This window comes from Parambassis ranga, chromosome 2 (assembly GCF_900634625.1).
Source record: "Parambassis ranga chromosome 2, fParRan2.1, whole genome shotgun sequence".
Taxonomy (NCBI): domain Eukaryota; kingdom Metazoa; phylum Chordata; class Actinopteri; family Ambassidae; genus Parambassis; species Parambassis ranga.
In genome coordinates, this window is record NC_041023.1 from 9,886,954 (window position 1) to 9,902,074 (window position 15,121).

The window sequence follows — 15,121 nt, forward strand, 5'->3', positions numbered from 1 at the left end:
AATGCGGATAGAATGAGAAATTGCAGGCACCATTTATCCTACAGACAAAAGATAAATACAGCTGTATGTCTGACAAATATGCTCCAATTTACTTCGTTTCCTTTGTACATATAACACTTGTATTACAAATGTAAAATCTGTTCTCAATATCAGTCTGAGTGTGTGCTTTTATGGAGACATTTTCACTCCTTTGTGATTGAGCTAAATTTCTAAAGCAGGGTGGTTTTGTCTTTAACCTGCTGTGCTGCCTGAAGTCATGGAAATTGCCCTGCTGCCCTGTGATATATGCCTTGTGCATGGAATTGTGATTACACACCAAATGCCTTAGATGGAAGATCGATCAAAGCTGGTGAGGGGAAGGAGAGTTCTGGAGAGAGTCCCGATGGTGATGCTCAATTCAATTTAAATGCATATTACTTGTTCTGAGTATCTCACACATCATGCTTGGTCAAGCAAGGGGACAATTTCTTTTCTCCAAGGGCTTTAAAAGGCACATATACTGTATCACTCATGGTGAATACAAAGTGGCTTCTTGAGGGGTTGAACCCTGAGTGTTTCCAGTGCTTCAGGACAGCGATAATGGTGACTGCAGCTGCAGCTGACACACTGCAGCTGTGCTCAGAAGGTAAAGAATGCTTGTCCATGCTAATAAAAATAATGGCAACTAAGTTGTTAAAACAACAGATTACTTTCCGTACTTGATTATAACTGGCTTTGTGAATTTCCCTCTGTACTGCTGGAGTCAAGTAGAACAGCAGCAGTGTCTGTGGTTAAGGGGACTACAAACGTGCCAAAAGCAAAAAGATATGCAATCTTGCTACTGTGCTTTTAACAGCAGAACCACCGGACAGCTGTTAAAGCTACTTATGTCCCCTATTTGACTAGTGCAATAAAAAGACCTGACATCATATTTGGAGTGTGCTGGTAAAACTCTTACTAGTACTGTATCAAATGCTCATTAGTTTTTTTAATGCAAGTAGTAGGATGAGAGGAAGTATGGGGTTTACAGGAACATCTCTCAACTTGGTTATCTGGATAAAAATAAGATAATTTATATCATCCTTTAAACTACAGGCAGATAAAAGAAGAATGTATTTGGGAGTGTTGTTTGGAGGCATGAAACTGCTGCTCACCAGCTTTTTTCCAGATCTCTTCAGGGACGTAGCTGGACACAGGCCGGTGCAGCAGCTCCCTGTGAATTTCTATGGTAGACACAAACACACACAACCACAGTGAGACCAGGGTTTTACGTAACAGAGCAAGAGATTAATATATAAACTTAAAAAGATCAGAGGTCTAGAGTTGACCCCTGTGGGACTCCGCATTCAATATTAACTTTTCCTGGCAAAAACATTGCTATAAAAATGGAAAAATGCTACAGATGTTGTAAGAAAAGAACAAAGTAAAGGAGGAAATCCAAAAAGTGATTCAGAGTATGTGTATGCGGTCTACCTGATGATGCATTTTCCTGTGCTGCCGGGCTCTGCTGCCTTGACTGCCCACTTGCAGCGCCCTTCTTCAGCTCCTCAGCATCACTGTATCGTCGGATCCAGTAGTTGAGCTCCTCGCGGTCGGCCTCCTGGCAGCGCCTCAGTACCGTCAGCGAGCGCCTTGTTTTCTCCACCATGTCCATGATACAGTTCAGCAGCTGTGGGGTGAGAAGGGAGCAGACACAGCGCTGAGTTTACACATAGACAGGGTGGATGGGTTCATTTAAATTCATCAGGGGTGTAGTTGTGGAGGGTGGAGTAGTATCATACTGTGTACTGTGTAGTGTGGTTCTGTCTTGCATACATAGGTGTATGTTTCTGAATAAATAGGATTGTCAGGTCACACCTCTCTAGTTAACATATATATATGATTATATACAGTCATATATGATTGATTGGATTACACTGAACACCAACAAAGAACAGGTGAAGCATCATTGCACGTGTAAAAAATGTAGCTTGAACATGCACAAAATGATAGATAACAGCTACTCAATGATCAGCGACAGCTGACAAATGAACATGAAATAAACAATTTACTAGTATTTCCATTTCATACTATTTCACTATAAGGAAAACATGCAAGCGTCCACATGCATGTCTACTTTTTACATAACAAAACAGTTTAACTTTAATGATCTATGTTACTTACAAAGACAAATTGTAGAGTATAGTAATAAAAAATGTTATTACTTTTCTTACATGGTCAAGGTGCTTCCACTCCTCAGCCCATTCTCTGTCCGTCAGCCTGTGGTCAATCACTTCCTCCTGTCTGGTCCCTGTATGCATACCTGTTAGAATGAAGGACAGACAGACACATGGGAAGATAAACAAAGAGAAAGTCAGTGTGACACAGATGATCGATCCATTTCTCTCTCCTTCTCCCACATTGCCCCGCCCCTTCTTTGCAGTCTCTCCTCCAACCCGAGGGCATGACATAAATGACTGAGATTCTAGTCCAGTAAACATCCATCACAGGACAGGACATGGTAAATGTCCCCCCTATTTTTAGGCCGAAATCATCATTACAGTTTTATCAAGGCTTGGTCTATGCAGAGAAATGCGTTAAAAGCATAAAAGCACCTCTGGAGTTCTCATTTATTTCACAGTGGATCACTTCTATCAGCCATTATGTTCCAGTTGCTTCAGCTTTGGTTGGTAGGATGGTGGTCAGCAAGCACCCAGCAGGCTGAAGCAGATGCTGACTGATTATAATTACTCATCTTAGCTATGTTCCCACAATATCCTTCTATGTCCTTACCAATGGGCCTGGGTCTCTCCCGGATTTCCCGATGATTAGAAGCAGGATGTCTGTAGGTGTCACGGTAGTGATGGGCAATCGCCATGTCGTCTAGCCTGTAGTGCTGTGGAGGGAGTGGGCCTGGGTGAGCCATACCGTTGGGCTGGTAGGAGAGGCCGTTGGATGGGCTGAATCGCTGAGCAGGGCTTATGGTGCAGGGCCGTTTGCTGGGGTGAACATCTGGGTGCAGGGCACCATCTCGCTCAAAGCCATTCTCTTTGGTTCTAAGCAGAGACACAGAAAAAGGTGTTCTGAGCTTGTGCTTTTTTAATAGTTATCCATATACCTGTATATATTCCTATTCACCAAAATTATTTTCTGTTGTTAAATTTGAGCTGTTTTTAGCTGTTATCAGGCTTGAACAATTTCTTTCAACAGTGACTTGGCAGATAACAAAAGACATCTTGAGGCACAGAAGAGGATGCAACTACAAATCAATAAAAACTTGTAAAAACGAGTGATTTTGCTTTTGTTATTTTATACAAGATACAGTACATTCTACATCAGCTAGGGGGGACTGACAACTGACTGACTGACAACTTGTGTGAGTCAATCCTCCTATCTGAAAGTAATTGCCATATGTATGTATGTTTTGCCTAGAATGCCTAGAATCATCTGGAATTCTTTTATTAAAACATGTATACACACACACAACTAAAGCTCTCTCTCTCTCTCTCTCACACACACACACACACACACACAGTTTCCAGGGGATCAGGTGGATTTTTGTTAGGCTGCTTCCGAAGATTAATGTGGCCAGGTGTATTCGTGCATATGTGTGCGTGCATGCCTGCACATGTGTGTGTCTTGTATGTGTGTGTCTGTGTGTGTGTGTGTGTGTTCTTGGTGCTGTCAGTTCAAACTTGCCAGCCTCCCCCGCTATCTGCAGTCCTCCAGTTCCCTCTCTGTCTCTCTCCTCTTTCCCATCTCTCCCTCTCTCCGATGAACAGATTGAACTTCTTAATGAGCTGTTTTTATGGGCTCCTAATGCTCATCCACAGCTCTCCATATGCTCTTTCCTTCCATCCGTCCATCTCTCCGTCTCCCTTGACTCATCCGTCCTCCTCTGCACCCCCCCACACTGTTACCCCGCCAGCCTTCCTACTGCAACAATGTTTATGACTACAGGCACAAGACTATATGCAGTAACCATATGCAGTGCACTGACATGTGTACACACATACATGAAGACAATTTACATGTATATAGCAATGCTTTTAATATTTCACTCAGAGAGGTCATGTTAGCATTAATGTTCCTCATGGCTTCATTCAGGTTTTTCTTAGCTCGTTCCTCTCTGTGAGGCCTGTCCTCATGTCCTCCCTCCTGTTCTGGATTGTGATCAGCCTGTGTAAATGTTGCGGGGTCCTAGTTTGTAAGATCGCTGTTGTGACTTCCATGTGAACGTGCTGCATTCAGACATAAGTCTAACACCACCAGATGCCATCTAATTATTCATTCATCACAACACATGTCTGTAAAGAGGTTTACAATGAACAATGTGAATCAAACTTATCAGAATTTAAACCCATCAGCGAGCAGGAGCTGTATTTTTCTTAGACGTAACTCAACAGAATAAAGCACCATGGTGTAATTATACAGCATTCCATTGACTGAATTAATATTCTGAAAATACGCTGACTTAGACTGAATAAACTATGCAAGCCATTCCTGCACAGGTACCACTAATTTTGCTGTGTCAGCTGTAATTTAAATACCGGCTTTGTTGAGAATTTACAGTATATATTATACAGTATGTTGTTTTCCACCATATGCATACTGCACTAAAATATACCTGGTGTGGTTTCTGCTGGCTGTATTATTAATCAGAATGCCTTGATAGTGCGTTGTTGACTGTAATTAAGGATTCCCTTTCAAATTCCAATATTCTGACAAAGGCTCCAATAAGTAAGGATACAGAGCAGAGGTAAGCAGAAACCAGAGGTGCTTAGCCAGCCATATTGGTGCTGGAGCCTCATCTGTATGTGTTATCAGCCCATCTCCCTGTAGACACAGAGACACACACACACACGCCCAAACACATACGTGTACATGAAGCACAGAGAATCGCGAGCACATTCACACAAAACGACTGCATTTTCTCACTGAATACAGATGCCTCCTTACTTTTTTTTTCCTCCCTCTCACTTATACGCACACACCTTTTCCCCTAAGCTTACTCCCCTATGCACCAGAAGGCCTGCAAATATGCAGGTATTACAGAAAAAGTCTGCCTATCTGACTGTTGGGGGAAAAGAGGTGAGAATTATTAATATCTCATTCAGCATTTTTGTCCCTCAGCAAATATAAATTGTACATTTTCCTTTTTCCCTTGCCTGTATTAAAAAAAATTAAAACCCCAGGGGCTTTATTCTATAACACAATGCAATGTACTTGAAGCACAAATGCATAACAAAATGCAAATGTTCCCTCCAAAAATGCTTAATGCAAAAATGCAAATATGGGGCTTTTACTGGGCTGAAAGGGTTTAAAACATTACATTTCTGTTAGAGAGAGGGATTCACAGCTTGTTTTTGTGCTCAGAACGTCTCAATGCTTGACAATTAGAGTGTTTGTTAGTGAGTCATTATGAAAAGTCTATCACAACAAATGGATGTAATGATTTTACTTTAACTGATTCAGGCACAGCCACACATATCTAAGTAAGCATGGAAGTAAGTGATATCATACAAAATGGAAAGATGCATACCCATTCACTGACACACTCATAACTATCCTCTATCCTCATGATGTGTGTTTTCATGTATGAGTGTGTTTATCCAGGTCTACTTTCCCTATCCTCCTCCTCTCCTTAGTTCTGGCCCATTAGGAGCAGGAGCAGGAGCTGAAGCTGAGATGTCCACCGGAGCACATCACGAGGCCCCGGTGACGCACACAAACCCATACCCCATACATACATACATTTACACACCACACTGTTGCATTGCGTTGGCTCAGCTTCTGTCTGTAGAGTAACATAAGAGCTCATGGAGATGCCGGCAGCCTCAAAGGGGTTTATGCATGAGACCAAATAATAAAGGAGCTGCTCTAAATGTGGGGCTGGTACTATGCCCACTTTAAAATATGCCCAATTAAAATTCACCTGTCTGGCGTCCTTCTCTTGCCATTCTCATTGACGTCCAGCAGGAGTTCAGAGGAGTCCACAGGGGAGGTGGTGCTGGTGTCCAGGAGTAGCTGCTCGTGCTGGGCCAGGTACTGAGCCGGGTTTTGCTTGGCCAGCCGGGCACAGTGCAGCAGCTCCCTCTGAAGGAGCGGCAGGTTAGCCTAAGGAAGGAAACAACAGAGATGTCGCTGATATATTCACTGTGGCCTTTCAACACATTTAAAAATATAGAAAAATGAGCTGTTTAGTGAGGTTCTGCAGAAAACAGTGACAACAATCTGTCAGATCTTCAAGTAACAGGAAGAAATAATAGAATATATAGAGATTACACTCATAGCTTTGAGCAAATTTTCACGGGCTGTAAGATGTTTAACAAAGATAATTCAATCAAACTGATGCTGTCATAATGCAATGCTCTGCAAAATTTAATTTCCAATGAGCCTGTTTTCAAGACTCCTCACATGTAAACGCAAGAACAATCACTTCTGTCATTTAGGGGTAAAAATAGGGGAAATGAAACAGCTTGTAAAAAGATCATGTTAAAAGGAAAACGTCTTCTATCCACAGCAGACGTCTCTGACATTTTTTCTTCCACCAGCCACACATACACTGCTCATTTTAACTGCCTTCCCTATTTGTTTTTGTTGTTGAAAATGTCATTTATATGTCAGAAACAGCCTGGAAAGCCCCGAACCTACACAGAAAATGTAATGCTATATGTTACCCGAGTTTTTCTGTTCCAAAAACACTATTTTGAAGCAACAACAGATCCATTTCTTCAATGTCATCTAACCCTTCTTTGCTCATTACTCCTGAACTGCCACTGTGACCCAGACTGCATTAACACCCCTAAAGTTTCTCTGTGGTGTATGCATGTTTTAGAAGAACAGCAGCTATTTTCAATCTCTTTGACATACTGGAACAAGGGGGTCTGCTTTCTTGTGTGGAGTTACAGGGCCATGCAGGTATGTGAGCATCCACTTCAAAGACCTCTGATGGGGTGCATTTTTGAAGCAAGAAGATGAAAGTGTTGCGTCAGGCAGGCTCAGAATGAGAGTGGGGGCTATTTTGGCGAGGTACATCACAGGAGCCTTTTGAGGGGCCATCTTTGCAGGTTCGTTAATCTTTGTTTTGGCCTCGAAAAACAAAATCTCTCCTGCTAGTTTTTTTTTTCTCCAGTTTTCTAATCTTCTCCCTGTGATTTTCTTTTATTCACTCCTTCATTCTTTTTTCTCTCTCTTGTCCTACATTAGCAGACAAATGTGCTTCGTCTTCTTTGACCATTTGATCCTGTCTTGAAATAACACTAACAGCCATGAGCTGTTTTGCGGTATTAATGTTATAATCACATGAAAATCTCTCTCTGGTAATTGGCTGTAGTAAAAGAAATGCCAAGCGCTGGCCTCTGCTTTACCTGCCCGAGTTAATGGTCCGTTAATAGTTTATGATCGTAATTACTCTCTGAAAAAAAAGAGCAGAGAATAGATTGCTTTGACCCCGCTGAACTCATCATATATTAATTAGAGGTCATCCTAATTGCCAGCGAGATGTGGGATGCATTAACAAAAAGACTGATTCAAGAAATGCACGACCACTGAAGACACTGCATGGATCATTTTTCAGATGATAAAGTATGCCGATTTGCCTCTCTGTAGTTACAATATCTGCACTTACACACACACACATGAAAGGGAAGATTTTAAGTAGCATTCAGCAGCCACAGCTAAAATCTGTTCAGGATGATTTATTGTTCAAATACTGGATTTGTCATTTTGTCAAACGGTGCCAAGAAACAATTCAGAATATGCCACGTTCAGGATGTGCTGTACTTCATCAACTTTCTCTTTCTGTATAATTTGCTGTTAGAGGAGAATAGTGGCTTTGTTTTTTTATGTCTATTTTGTCTTATTTCAATCATTTCCTATCACGGCTCTGTTTCATGGCTAAGTGTGTTTATTCTGCTGTCTCATTTATGCTTGACAAAACAAAACACTTGACAGTAAAGACAAGAGCAAACTTCAACTTTAACTCAAAAACAGAGGAACATTGTTAGCTGCTTTTAACTCTCGTGTGGCGGGTGTCCAGCAAACACATCACATCACAGGCATTGTGTGGTTTATGATTGCCTCCTTCCAGTAAAGAGTCCCAACCAATTTGTGGTTTAGTATTAAGAAAAAGGGAAAAAGGAGTTGAGTGGGTATGAGACGATGGTTGGGGTGGAGAGAAATTGGAGGGGTCGACTGGTATAACATTAGCTTAATGAAAAACTCTGAGCCCTGACGTGCATTGTTGCAGCTGTGCTTCGACGCACCTATAAAAGCTCCCCCACACCTCCAACTGCTCTCTGCTACCATATGGTAGCTGGCATTAAAGGCCCCGCAGTGGGAAGACACTAAAATTAGACTGGGGAGAGAGAGAGGCAGAGAAGGAGCGAAGGAGGGAAAAAAAAGAGTTGCATCTTTGATTCCACAGCTATCCCAGTGATACACTCACCATCTGGCGAGGAGAGGAAAAGGGAAAGGAGGGACCAGAGGATGGATGAAGAACAGTAACAGAGAATTGAAGGGGATAAGGACAGAGGGGGAGCATATGAAAAGGTGAATGACAGGAGAGAAAGATGAAGAAAACTTAAGGATGAGGGAGTGATGTAGGGAAGGAGACAGAGAGGACACAAAGTCCTCATTTGTACTGTTAACAGCGAGTAATGGTGGCTCTAGTGGGACCAATTTTTGCTGCCTATAACCATGCCAGACCTTAGTGGATAATATCAGCTCATGAATGTCAGACATGTGTGTGCAAAGAAAAGTGAGATGATAGTGCTTTTATAGATTTGGAGTGTGTGTGCTGTTTTCATAAATAACATTGCCCTTCCTGTCACACAGAGCCTGAACAGATACACACCACAGACGAAAAAGGAACAAAACAGACATGTTAAACACACAAATATCTCCCATCTGATGAGTATGAGATTGCAAAGCTACATAAAAACTGTCGGTTCCATTCAAATTTAACCAACACTGTCATTCTCCTGACCGGGAGTTCTGAGGTGTAGTTAAAAAAAGCCAAAAAGCCATTCCAGAGTTGTGCAATAGAAACAAATGAGCTCTTTGTTAAACGTTACACCTTCCCCTGCTCCCCATCTCTCACTATTCACACTGATATTGATCTTAGCTTCACCTAGACCCCATAACTTGATCTGAACTGCTGCTGTACAGTACATCCCTCAGTATAACCTCCACAAGCCCCATTTGTCATCTTTGACCACCAAAAACAAATCATTCCACCGTCAGACTGCTTTAAACATCCAAAATAGGCACCTACTTGACACAAATGCACCAAAACACCATCCCTCTTCATTTTTATCAGCCAAGCTGGAGGAGAGATGGGAGGCAAGTGACAAATGGGCTGAGGCAGGGCAGGGCTAGATGCCTAAGAGAGAGCCCTTTTCTTTAGTAATACACTGTGCTAATGGCTGAAAATGGGAAATACTTGCTGCAAATGTGGCTTAGTGGGATGAAGAATCAATGACACAAAGAGAAAGAGGAGGAGGAGGAGGCTGGGAAGGAGGACTTGAAAGGGTATAATTGTCCTCAGGCCAAAACCTCACTCGTTGTGTTCCAACACACGTTCAGCATGTTTCTTAAAAAACTACTTCTTTCCACTTAAAATGCTGTACAGAAAAATTATAGTTTGTATAAGAAAATAATATCAGACCTAGTGCTGAAATGATGTGTTCATAGTTTAATTTGGAGGGAAACAGAGAACTTGAGCAAAAGAGAGGAGAAAAAAACTGATGATGTGACAGCATCTTGTTAAACACCAGAGAAACTGAGTGAGAAGCAAGAAACAAACAAGAAAGATGTAAGAGAGAGAGAAAGCTGCACCGAGAAGACAGACACTAAAAATAAGGAGAAATATCATGAACATAAGTATGCACATCTGGATCTGGGTTGGATAAATGCTTTCCAGATTGGGTCGATTGCACAAAACAGGCAGGCAGCTCTTCTGTAGTAATGTTTAAATACGTACCTTCAGAAAGGGTACCACAAAAGGTCGCAGAGGAAAGTTGGTGGCTTCTTGGAGCTTGGAGTGAAATTCTTCGATGGTTAGCGTGGAATTCTGGAGGAGAGAGAGAGAGAGAAAGAGAAAGAAAGAAAACACGTGAATCCATGTGGAAGGCATTAAGTGATAATATTACTTATTGGAAGCTAAGCTATATCCTGGCCTGGAGTGAGTGTTTTGGGTTTTGTAATGTGACCTACCTGTGAAAAGAGCCGCAGAAAAACAAAGACACACATCTCCTTCATTTAACAAAACAAATGCGCATGCTGGAATATTGTCATCACAAAATACGCTGCATGAAAACGGAATAAATGCTAGTTTTCGAAGGCTTGAAGGTGAACATTGGCTGAATAAGATAGCATCCAGCTGTCCATGTACTGTTGAGATTAAAGGAAGTCTGGCTAAGAAACACAAATAGCATCTAAAATTCCTTTTTTTAAAATAACTGTCTGCTCTCCTTATGCCCATTAAATGCCTGTTTATTATCCAAACAATGCACATATTCTATAATGAGGAAGAGACCTGTGACATGAACAAACACAGGTTGATTTATGCACTGCATTAACAATATAACACATGTTGGCTCAGATGTTGTAAAAATTGTGCTTTTTGGATTGTTTTTCCTTTTTGTTTGTATCACTTGAACAATTCATTTTACTGTTGACACAAAATCTGTTCTGGTTCCTGTAGCATCCTTGTCCTTATCAACACACCGCATAATCCTAACACAGTGGTGCCATTAAGCAGCACGCCTCTGTCACCTCTCTCCATCAGTGCCAGCTGAATAACTGTCTGCCTCTTTTCACAGGCTTGATAAGACCAAGGTGACCAAAATACATTACAGTAGGATGTGTTGGACATGGATGCGTGGAGGAAACAGGAGGCATGGGGTGCACATTTAGTGTGTTTTTTTCTGTAACATTGCAAATATGTAGATGGTATCAATTCACATAAATGGCTGACAAGACAGCAATAGCGGCACTATTTTTAATTTTCAACATGAAGTATTCCCGAGATGCAGAGGAGTGAGAGAGAGGTGAGCATGCACACGGGTAAGAAGTCTGCTTAAAAAAAGAAAAAACAAACAAACAAACTAGAGGAGGAAAAATATCAAGCTATATAGAGAACATAAAAAAGCAGCAGATTTTTCCTCCCCACACTCTCAGTGTTATTTCCCAGACCTGAATTTTGTTACATTCAGTCTTACATCTGTTCGCCCAGATTGCGTAGGGGCTGTTCTTGACAGCTACTGAAACCTCCTGAGTCTCCCTCTCTCCAGCTCCCCAGTACACAACTAGCTAATTAACGGTGTCACTCTTTTCAATAAGGCAGGGGGAGGGACAGAGACAGTGAGTGAGAGAGGAAGAGGGGGAGAAGGAAGGAAAGAGAGAGAGAGAGAGAGAGAGATGGTGGAGGAGGTATGCAAGCCAAAAGGACACAGGAGAGACATGTGCATATGCAGACGGTGAGAAAAATAAACATAGTGAAGCCAAAAGGAGGTTATGCTCTGTGTGGCTAATTAAAAAAATTCCTCCCTCCATCTCCTCCGCCTCCTCCTCCTCCTCCTTTCTGCACAACATTCAATCACTATTTCTGTATTCCCTTGCTCGTTAAGCTCAAATCTTCTCAGATCACACAGATATGCGGTAAATCTTCAGATTTGCACATGTATTTTATACCAAATGCTTTCAATGGTGCAGCCTTGATATGAGCATGCTAAGCTGGAGAACACATCTGCCTCATCAAACCTCTGATGGATAAATATATTTCTACATTTGCAAGCTTAATTTGTTTTTGTTTTTGTAGTAGCAGACTGAAACCTTACATTTAATAGCTAGTCATCCTTGTTTGTTTTGTTATATATGGTATTGTTAGACAAATTCAAAATTACAGGAGGTGCGTGTTTTACTCACTGATGGATCTTAGGTGAGAAGTGTAATTATCAGTAATGCCTTAATTTGTGTATACTCTTAAAACCATAGTCATCCTTTGATTGCAATTACATCTATTTATTAGCTAAATAAATAAATGAGGGTTTAATAAGCAATTGGCTGATGTTGATCATCAGACACCTGCACAACCTTGGTTGTGTTTCACTTTCAATAAATGAAGTGCAATAAAATCCACCAGGAAGCAAATGTATAAAGACTCCAGAGAATAAAAAGCACAGGCATCATTTTTACACTGAAGAACACAGTTTATCAAAGTCATTTGAGCATTAATTGCTGTGACTAATAACTAAAACATCAATATTGACTTATATTTAAAGAATTATAAAGTTCCTCTAATGGGGCTGCCTTCAAAAGTGAATCAGTCCCCATAAACACTGATGATTTAATGTTCAACTCTACAGCAGAATAATGTGGGTTATTTGGGATAAACCTAGAAGTCTGTATTCACAGTCTCTGGTTGATCCCTTACAGCTCACATAGAGCTACTTACCACTAGTCCCAGCACTAATGTGCGGACCCGTTCGCCGATTTCCGGTGAGATGTCGTTCCCAAACTGCTGCAGAGTTGTGAGGAAGCGCTTGAGCTTGCTGAGCTGCCGGGCGCCACAGGCCGGTGGCAGCTGCTGGTTGGCCAGAGAAGACGATGACGACGAGCTAGGGCCATTGCTGTAGCCATTCGGGGGAGATGGGGCACCATTGAGTGCTGTTGGGGAGTGACTACTGCCATTGGTCACTGTGTGAGAAAAAGAACATAATTTAAGATTATTAATAAAAAAAAGCATGCCTGAGCATGTACTCAACAAACACCAACAAAGGAAGGAAACAACACAGGTCAGCTTCAAGGAGACCTAACCCCCAAAACATTCACAATCCCCAACATTTGTTTTCAATCACTGCAGCTTGTTTGATGTTTTTTGTAAAAAACATATTTCTGCATTTGGAGACAAGCTGCCTCTCTCCACCTCCGCCTGCCTTTCCCTTCTTTCCTGCAGTCTAAACAAGCAGGGACAGTGCGACCCCCCGCCGTGCCAGAGCACAGGAGCAGTCCGTTTCTATGTGTGTGTGTGTGTGTGTGTGTGTGTTGGGCGGAGGGAGCTGGTTTACAAAGAGATACAAGGCGGCATAAAGCTTTCTCTCTAATGAGATTAGGTTTTGACTAGCGATCCGCTCACTCGTCTGGCTGCCGTCCAAAGCCGCCACTGTAAAGAGAGGAGAGAGACGAGATACTCTAACTGCATCTGGTAACAATTACGTCGGATGGAAATCAAAGCATACTGCTTTGTTAAAACCTTTGGCATGTGTAATGAGAGAGCCGGGCCTTTCCTCCCTCATTGCACGGAAGCCCCAATGTTAATTGAGGAGTGTGAGCGTTTGCAACACAGAGAGAGAGAGAGGGATACAAAGGAAAGAAGCGAAAGTAAATACCAAAGTAAGAACCAAAAAATAACAACTGAAAAAGGACTAAATACAGCGTCTTGCAGAGAACCAGCACTGCTAACACAGACTTGAGTGCTCTGAACATTTTGAACTGCTGGGCCTCTGATTCTTTGATTCTAGTGCTCTTCATGCAAGCAGTTAAGTATGCACTTCTGAGTGAATACCAGGCTGTAATTTGCTCGTCACAAGCTTATGTGCGCGTCATGGCAGAGCTCCAGCAGTGTGTAAGCGTGGGCGTTAATGAAGTTGTTGGGGGCGTTGTTGGGAATGACTGCAATTTGGAGAGGCTCAATACAACTTGTTAAGAATGTCTTGTGATGCTGATGTCTCCTCTTTCCCTCCCCCCTTTTTAGTTGTGTAGTTAGCCTAGCTTGTGCTCACATGTGTCAGGTCTGTTTTTTATTGTGTGTATATGCATTGCATATATTTCTCCCATGGCGTGAGTTTTATGATTATCATATTTCATGCTGTTCTGTTCTTTTCTTCCATTTAAAGGATCTACGGTATATCACAATGTGTGTGAGTGATTCCTTTGTAAGTTAACATTGGGTCAGGGGCACACATAACACCTGTAAGACTGGGGTTTGTGTTCTGTGATGAATCATAAGATCAGGATTATCTGTAAATATGCAGACAAGGTTAATTTTGTCATCAGAGAGAGATGCTGAGTGTGTGAAAGCTCTGTTACTTGCTCCAGAATGATTTGAAAGTAGTATAGGAAAGACTCTGCATCCACGGAAACTATTGCTGTGCATTCATTAATTGGCAAACAAATCCTGTTTACATTCTTTCATCCACAGAATCATTGAAAATTAAAGGTTTGCTCTGGAAATGGCTTTGCTTGCCAACATGCACAATACCAACTTAATACAGAGATACACTTACGTGTGGTGGGTGTGTAGGAGCTGTTACGGGGTGCTCCCTGTGTACTGGGTGGGGGTGGCATAGTAGGAGGGGTCAACCTGGACTGTGTCTTGACGTCCGCAGGTGAGTCGGGCATGGTGGAGTGCTTCCCAGTGCGATCTGATGAGAGACAAAGAAAAGATTATAACAACAGTTAAAAGGCAACCAAGTGGTCTCTGTGCATACACGAACAATACAGCAGGCGCAAACAGACCAGGTCTGAATAATAGTGAGACTAATGCATATGCTCTGACTGTCAAATGAGAGGGACAGACGCAGAGACAGACAGAGAGACACCTGAGAGAGGAGTGTAAATCTGCAGCGGGTCCAGCTCTCATTCCAGCACCATCTGTGCCATCCTGCAGCCCGCTGTACAGAATGGTGACACACAACCCCCCCACACAACCCACCAGCTAATGACTGCAGTGCTCATTATACTCTTACTCACAAACACTTCCTTGATGCTTATATCTCTCGATACTATATTCACATCTGTTCAGGATTACATTATCTTGAAGAATTCCAAAACAAAACACTGTCTCTGATGATGTGCCCATTGTCACCTAATTCAGATGCCTTGTGCTCAGCAGATAACTGACCCTACCAAATATATGAGAACACGACATTATCAGAGCCCTGCAGTTGCGAGAGGGCCAAGCCTGTTATGTGCAAGAGGTGATACACAACTTCTCTGAGCAACAGCAGTAACAAGCCTATCGCAGAGTCAACAGTCTGTTATCGAATGTGTCTCTGCGGTGCATTGTGAAAAGGAGATTATAAAACAAATGATGAAGACAGAGGAAGGAGGGTGGAGGGAGAGGAGGGAAAGGAGGAGCTGCAAAAGAAACATCAGA

General features: G+C 42.1%; 1 protein-coding gene across 4 annotated transcripts in view; it reads right to left on the reverse strand.

Moving 5' to 3' along the window:
* runx1t1 (RUNX1 partner transcriptional co-repressor 1) overlaps positions 1 to 15,121 on the reverse strand; it is a 48,761-nt gene that overhangs the window by 5,764 nt on the left and 27,876 nt on the right. For 2 of the 4 annotated variants that reach the window (XM_028399336.1, XM_028399338.1), the window contains exons 2-9: positions 14,250 to 14,387; positions 12,419 to 12,660; positions 9,944 to 10,033; positions 5,894 to 6,075; positions 2,752 to 3,014; positions 2,184 to 2,281; positions 1,453 to 1,648; positions 1,134 to 1,202 (exon numbers count right to left, since the gene is read on the reverse strand). In XM_028399336.1, coding sequence (XP_028255137.1) covers positions 1,134 to 1,202; positions 1,453 to 1,648; positions 2,184 to 2,281; positions 2,752 to 3,014; positions 5,894 to 6,075; positions 9,944 to 10,033; positions 12,419 to 12,660; positions 14,250 to 14,387 — 1,278 coding nt within the window. The remainder of the gene's footprint in view (positions 1 to 1,133; positions 1,203 to 1,452; positions 1,649 to 2,183; positions 2,282 to 2,751; positions 3,015 to 5,893; positions 6,076 to 9,943; positions 10,034 to 12,418; positions 12,661 to 14,249; positions 14,388 to 15,121) is intronic. The other 2 variants (XM_028399339.1, XM_028399337.1) reach the window with 1 other exon arrangement.